The sequence below is a fragment of the Manacus vitellinus genome, unplaced genomic scaffold, assembly GCF_001715985.3.
Source record: "Manacus vitellinus isolate BGI_N305 unplaced genomic scaffold, ASM171598v3 scaffold_44_pilon, whole genome shotgun sequence".
In the NCBI taxonomy this organism is placed as follows: Eukaryota; Metazoa; Chordata; class Aves; order Passeriformes; family Pipridae; genus Manacus; species Manacus vitellinus.
Window position 1 is genome coordinate 947,341 of NW_021940565.1, and position 7,219 is coordinate 954,559.

At 55.7% G+C, this 7,219-nt stretch overlaps 1 protein-coding gene across 1 annotated transcript in view; it reads left to right on the forward strand.

Annotated features, from left to right (window-relative positions):
* The window catches only part of TOR3A (torsin family 3 member A), an 8,295-nt gene extending 1,173 nt beyond the window's left edge, over nt 1–7,122 (forward strand). Inside the window, exons 2-7 of the mRNA XM_018079047.3 lie at nt 4–193; nt 561–674; nt 1,307–1,572; nt 2,155–2,330; nt 4,414–4,538; nt 5,006–7,122. Coding sequence (XP_017934536.2) covers nt 4–193; nt 561–674; nt 1,307–1,572; nt 2,155–2,330; nt 4,414–4,538; nt 5,006–5,256 — 1,122 coding nt within the window. The 3' untranslated portion in view covers nt 5,257–7,122. The remainder of the gene's footprint in view (nt 1–3; nt 194–560; nt 675–1,306; nt 1,573–2,154; nt 2,331–4,413; nt 4,539–5,005) is intronic.
* The last annotated feature ends 97 nt before the right edge of the window (nt 7,123–7,219 follow it).

The following is a 7,219-nucleotide window of genomic DNA, read 5'->3' on the forward strand; positions in this document are numbered from 1 at the left end:
GAGCGGCAGGGACGCGCTGGGGAGGGGGCTCCGCGGGGCAGGGCGAACTTGGAGGGGTACGAGGCCGTGAAGAAGCACTTGGGAGCCGTGGGTGCCCTCTCCAAGCAGTACTGGCAGTACCTGGCGTGCAAGGTGTGGCAGGAGGGCTGCGAGGAGGAGAAGGAGGAACAAAAAGAGCCCGGTCCCAGCCCAGGTAAGCACCTTCCTCCGTTCTCTCCCGTGCCCCAGAATGAGCACCAGGTCCAAAAACCCAGCACGGGGGTCTGCGCCCCCAGCTCCTGTGATGCTGCCTTTCCCTCCTCGAGGGTCACTGCCCTGGGCATCTCCCTCCTCAGTGTACCCCGGTTTGCCACAATCATGTCTTGCACCTGTTGGGCTCTTGGTGCCAGCTCGAACCAGGTGCTGCCTGTTCCGAGCTGATTGTCCCTCCCCGCAGCCAGGGCTGAGTCCCTGCACTTGGGAGAGGGCTGCCCTTCACAGGGTTCAGCTGGGTGTCTATTCAAAATGCAAAAAAGCAACTTGCTGGAACATCTCTGCTCAGACCCTGCTGCCTTTTCCAGGCTGGAGCTTACCTCTGGTGGGCCAGGATTACCTGGAGATCCTCTCTGCCTGGTACTGCAGCTTTGGCAAGTGCTGCGAGACAGGAGACTGCAGGATAGTCAACAACATCACAGGTAGGGGCTGTGTTGGCTTTGTTGTTTCTTGGTTTTGTTTTTTTTCTTTAACAAGAAGTGTACTTTAGCAAGTGATGTAAGTGAAGGGCATTTCTGAGCAGGGTGCTGAGCTGAGTCCTGTGTCCCATTACTTATTTGTAGTTCTGAGACTAGAGGGCCTTTGTCCCTTGCTCTGCAGTGTACCTGCTCCAGTTTGCTGCGAGCTCTGCCTGCATCCCCGAACTCCCAAGCACATGTAGGGGGATCCAAACTGGCCTGGGACCCTGCCCCAGGCTGGGAGGGTACACCCAGACCTGTGTGTTAGCCATGAGCAGATGTCATTGTGTTCTGCTGTCCCTGAGACTCCTGGTATCCAAACCCTCTGCCGGAAGCTCAGGAGGGCCTTTGGGCATCAGTGCTCTCCACAGCTGCCAAACATCTCCGCCTCTTCCTAAAGGAAAAAGGAAGTCAGTGGAAAATTTATGTCTTTTTGGGGCCAGAGACTGATGCAGGCAGGGCACGGGCAGCCTGTGGCTTTATTGCCTCTTCAGACTCCTCTTGGCCAAGCAGCCCTGCCCCGTTTTGTCTCCTTATTCCCACCTGCAGCAGCTGGGCTGGCAATTTAAGGCTGAGCTGCTGCTCTCTCTGTGCAGGGCTAGAGGCAGACCTCAGTGAGCAGCTCCACGGGCAGCACTTGGCCAAAGAAGTGGTTGTTCGGGCAGTGCAGGGGTTCCTGCAGAGCCCACAGCCCAAGAAGGCGCTGGTCCTGTCCTTCCATGGCTGGTCTGGCACAGGGAAGAACTTTGTGGCCCGGATGGTGGCCAGTCACCTGTACCGGGATGGGCTGAGGAGCGACTGTGTCAGGGTCTTCATCTCCCTCCTCCACTTCCCCCACCACAAGTACCTGGACTCCTACAAGGTGAGAGCCAACAACACAGTGTGTCCGTGGGGATGGTCCAGTGTGCCGGGCTGGGATGGGATGGAGTTCATTTCCTTCATGGCAGCCCACACAATGCCATGAAATTTGGGATTGTGAGTGAAAGTGTTGATACACACCAGTGTTCTGGGTACAGCTGAGCAGTGCTTGCACAGCCTTCAAGGCTTTCCCCTTCTCCCACTCTGCCCTTGGAGTCAGTTAGGCTGACAGTGCACAAGAAGTTGGGAAGGAGCACACCAGAGAGGTGACCAAAGGGATATTCCATGTGATTTGGGTTTGGGGCAGGAAGCCATTGCTCAGAGACTGGCTGGGCACCGGTCTGTTTGTGGCAGGTGTGGGTGGCTGCCTTTGCACCACTTCATTTCTTTCTTTCCTCTTTCCTTCACTTATTAAACTGTTTTTATGCCTCACTCGTTTTCCTGCCTTTGCTCTCCCTGTTCTCTTCCCTGTCCCGGGTAGGAGGGAACCAGGGATCAGCTGTTTGTTAGCTGCCAGCCAGGGTTATCCCGTGGCATCCTGGCTCAGTCCCACGGGCTCCTGACCCCTGTCCCTGCTGCTCCACAGGCCCAGCTGCAGAGGCAGCTCAGCGAGACCCTGCAGCTCTGCAGGCAGTCCCTCTTCATCTTCGACGAGGCCGAGAAGCTGCATTCCAGCCTCCTGGATGCCATCAGGCCCTTCATGGCTCCCTACGGCAACGAGGGCCAGGCGGACCAACAGAGAGCCATCTTCCTCTTCCTCAGGTGATTTCTGGGCCCCCAAAGGGATGGGGAGGAACCAAGTGATGGAATTAATCCCTTGAGGTGTGCAATATGAAGGGCCCAGGCTGCAGGGGAGGGGGACAGATGTCTTGTTCCCACAAGGTGGTTGCCTCTGTGGTCAGTTTTGCCTGCTGATGCTGGTTGTCCACCCTGGGAGCAGGGCAGCTGTAGGAGGAGCTGAGGTCCAGCTGAGCTGGGACACCTGAGCCAGCATCTGGGCTTTGAGACAAGGAAGCAGAGTGAAGGTCAACGTGGTGTCACCCTGCCCGGCTGAGAAGGAGATGTGACACTGCAGGGGGCAGAGCTGGGGCTGCAGGTCTCGGTGGGAAGTTCCTGTGCTCTGCTGGGAGGTGGGGAGTTCCCACTGCCTGGACATGGCTGCTGGTGGAGGTGCTGTGAGGGCTGATCCTGGCATCGGCACATCCTGTGCTTTACTTGGTTCCTTTCCCATCCAAAGGGAGAAAGGACTTGGGCACATGTGCACCCCAGTGCTGTCCCTGACCCAAGCCTAGGTGGGATGCAGCTGGAGGGAGAAATGGGACATCCCAGAGCCAAGATGTGAGGCAGGCACCTGTCTAAAGTAGCCTCTGAGGAATGCCATGGAATGACCAGCTTCTTGGGCTGCCTCGAATTTTGGAATTGCAGCCTGCAGCTTGGCTCTGGCAGGAGCTGTTCCCCCTGCCTGGAGGTGGGCAGAGCACTCCACCCCCCACCATCCAGGCAAGTGCTCTAACCCCCAAGCTTGGTGGTTCCCTGGGGAGGTTTCTCTGCCTGTGGAGGAGCTGTCTGTGTGCCCAGTGCCTGTGGAACTGACCCTGTTCCAGTCCCCCCTGTGTGGGGCTCTGGCAGGAGCCGTGGTGGAAGGGCAGGTCCTGCCCTGCTGCTCGGCACAGGGTGAACATGCTGTTGGCCGCACTGGGCTGACCTCCTGTCCTGCTTGGCAAAGCCAGGAAGGTCAGGAATGGACACGTCACGGCCCTCGTGCCACCAAGCAGTGGGAGCAGGGGGCCTTGAACTGCAGCAGTGTGTAATCCCAGGGGTTTCATCATCCCTGGTGGCAGTGTGGTCACTGTCATACTGACCTGTTGTAGGAGGGCAGGCTCTGCTCCAGGGCTCCCGTGGACACTGTCATGGTCCTGCAGCTTTGGCCAGGTGCGGGAGTTGAGGATAGGATGGGACTGGCTGCCTGTCCTCAGTCAAAGGGGGCTGTTTCTCCCGTGGTTTGGGTGGGAGCAAGATCAGTACAAGCTCTTCTGCCCTTAACAAGGCAGCAGGGGGTGGGGAACAGTGTTGGTTTTTTAATTTTGCCTCCCCTTCATTTGGGCTCCAGAGCCTCTGACATGAGAGGAAAGGATGTGTGCAAGGTCTGTGTCTCCCACAGCCTCCCTGCCTCCCACCCACACAAGCTCTGCAGCCAGCTGGTGCTTCCATCATATACCAGTGGTTCCCAGTATCTCCAGTTAACTGGGGCGCTCAGGGCTGGGAGCAAACCCCTCACCAGCCTGACCTGGACCTGCTTCTCAGGGTGAGGGGCTGCCCTGTGACCCTCAACAGCTGTCAGGACCTCTCATCCCCCAGGGCAGAGCTGCCCCTAAGGTGGGTGTCCAGAGGAGTCCTTATATGGAGACTGCTGCTGCTTTATCCCAGGGCAGGGGATGCTTTGCCAACTCCTGGGCTGCTGCCTGAATCCCTGCCTTTGCTTCCAGTGGGCCTCCTCTGTGTGCTCTGCCCTTTAACGTGGACTTTCATTGGTGGTTTGTTGGCAGTTCAGTGTGGGTCAAAGTGCCACCTGTGAGGTCAGTGGCTTCCCAAGCCAGGACAGGGGACTGAGGGAGATGGAGAATTCTGCTGCCCCTGGGTCTGAGCTGGCAGGATGGCAACAGCTGTATCAATGCCTATGGAAAGGGGCTCCTTGGGAAGAAGGCTGGGTCCATGTGCTGATCCTAGACCGTGAATTCTCCGTTGCTAACAGAGGTGCTGGGGCCTGGCTGTAGGGGGGCTGCTGGCAGCTCTCAACAGTTCACCTCTGGGGCCACACTCGAGTGACTTCCCTCTGTGTCCACAGCAATCTTGGTGGAAACACCATCAACGAGGTCGCCCTGGACTTCTGGCGAGCCGGCCGGGCCCGGGAGGAGATCTCCATGGAGTTCCTGGAGCAGCGGCTGCGGCTGGAGCTGCAGGAGCCTGCAGGTTAGAGCTTGTGGCATGCTGGGGGTCCTTCTGCTTGCAAACCTGCCCCTCTGCACCTCCCACCCAGTGTGTGCCACACAGGGCTGGGCACTGGGAACAAGCCTTCACTCCACCCCCAGCCAGGGGGTTATTGGCAACGTGAGCCCCTTGGGCCCCGTGAGCACAGCACTGCTGTGACAGAGAGCATGTGAGGAGGGAGCTGAGAGCCCTTCTGGGCCCCCTTGAGCCCCAAAAATGGCCAGGGAGAGGCAGCCCAACACCAAGGCTTCTCTGGGGCTTCAGGTGTCTCTTGGCACGAGCTGTAGGGACACTGTGCTCAGGCCAAGTGCTGACCAGCTCTGTACAAGTGGGTGTTTCTCTCCCACAAACATAGGGCTGGATGAGCCCCTCGGAGCCAAGCCTTGCCTTGCAGAGGGGTGATGCTCTCAGGTGAAGCTTCTGAGTTTTTGTCTTGTGTTCTGTTCCAGAGAACAGTTATGCCCACAGCCACCTCCTCAGGGAGAACCTCATTGACTTCCTGGTGCCATTCCTGCCCCTGGAGTTCCACCACGTGAAGCTCTGCGCGCGGGACGCCTTCCTGGCCCGGGGGCTTCCCTACTCCGAGGCCACCCTGGACGCGGTGGCCAGGATGATGGTGTTTGTCCCCAAGGAGGAGAAGCTCTTCTCTGCACAGGGCTGCAAATCTGTGCCCCAGCGCATCAATTACTTCCTTCCTTGAACACCAGGTGGGACTACACATGTGCTGGAGGTGGTTCTGCACTCTGGGAGCTGCTCCCCTTGCACAAGGTTGGGCACACAGGTGACCCAGCCAGGCACTTGCACAGGGACAGAGACTCATTCCCTCCTTACTCCAAGGGCTGTTGCAGGGAAGGAGGTGCATCCCACCCAGCTTTACTCCTGGGACATGGGGACAGCCTGTGCTTGGCTGTGTTTGGAGTCTGTCTGGTGTTTTAAGTCCCTTTTAGGTGGCAGTGGCCTGAAGGGGAGATTGGGTTGTGCTGACAAATGCTGTTTCATGTGAGTGGGGACTGGGAATATCCAAGTTCTTGGTTTGTTGCCATGTGGTGAAGGCAGGCCTGGGACAGGCTGGTCCTGTTGAGACAGTGCAGCAGAAGCCACATCCTCGTCCCTGTCCCCAGTTCTGTCACTTTACAAGATCACACAGAACTGTTTTGCTGGAATTAAATTTTTCCCTCTGTTGCTCTCGTGCCTTCCCAAGGTGTTTGCTGCTCAGGGACACACGGACCAGGATCATGTTTGTGCATGGAGAAGAGGACTGAATAATCTCCTCTGGAGATGCCAAATCCATAGCTTCTCACCTCAGAGTGTCCACCTCTCACTGGAGTCTTCCATTGTATGGAAGCAGTGCAGGGATGAGGGGAACTTCTGCTGCAATCATTTTATAAGCAGTTTGGTGAAGGGCCCTTTTGTTTCACTGCAAAATGAAAAAGGGAAGAGAATTTCTCTGCCAGGGGCAAAGGGCTGGTGAGCAGGATGGTGGCTGAAGGAACAGGCTGTAGGTGAATCCGGGATTTCACGGATGCAGGAAGCTTGTGTTTTTTCCTTTGTTTTTCATTTTTCTCTTCTTTATGTTTCATGCTGTGGTTTTTTGGCTGGTATCAGCATTATTATTACTATTACAAGGGCCTGTTTGCTGTCTGGGTACTCGCCAGGTGATAAGTGTGTTACAGCAGCTCCAAAAAATTTCAACAGTGTTACAGGAATCACTTTGTGACCTCTGGGTCAAAACTCCCTTCCAACAGAGCTGTGCTGGCAGTGAGTGAAGCAGCACATGCTTGGCTTCCCAGCCACTCCCACGGGGGACCTTTGGTCTGTTTTAAGCTTTGACCTGCTTTGTGGTGCCAGTGAATGAGCAGCACAACCTCTGGGAAAAGATTGACCAGACTCACTTACGAGTCCTGCAGACTTTGAGTCGGTGTTTCCCTCCGGGCACGCTGGCTCTGTTATCTAACGAGGCTTCATAGTCCAAGGCAGGAGGATGAGCCAGATTCTTTCCTACTTGGCTTGAACTTAGCTCTTGTCTGGAGTGGACCTTGGGGTTGTGCCTGCATGTGTGATCAGGCATTTCTGAGACTTGGTTTATGGTTAATCACAGGTGTCAAAAATCTGGGAAACATCAGAATCCTGGAATGGCAGTTTGAGAAGGGAGGATGCTGTCCCACAGGACACAACTTGGGTTGTGTTTTATCACCTGAGCAGAAAGTTCAGCAGGTTGTTAGTTGAAGGTTAGTTGCTCAGAAGGTTGAGTAAAGCCAGGATAATGTGGGATTCTTTTTTAAATATAAAAAAGCCTCCAGCTGTCCGGGTTAGGCTGACGTTGCCTGGGGTGGCAGGAAGTCAGAGTGAATGTCTCACTGGTGTGAGGTTGGCATGTCAAGCAGCTCTTGCTGTGGTGGTGGTGTCACTAACGAGGGTGATGCAAGACCTGTCTCTGCTGGTCGTGTGTGAGTGTCACAGTTGAGGGAGCTTTGATTACACAACCCCAACAGCCACAGCCATTCTCTGACCATGCCGTGGCAATACTGTGTGGTTTCAATGACATAAATAAAGATACTGTGGGGTTTTTTGGTTGGGTTTTTTTTTTTTTTCAATCTGGCAGAATCAAATTCTCTTTTTAAAACAGGCTTACAACAATCTTCTCTTTCCTACCCAGTTAGCAA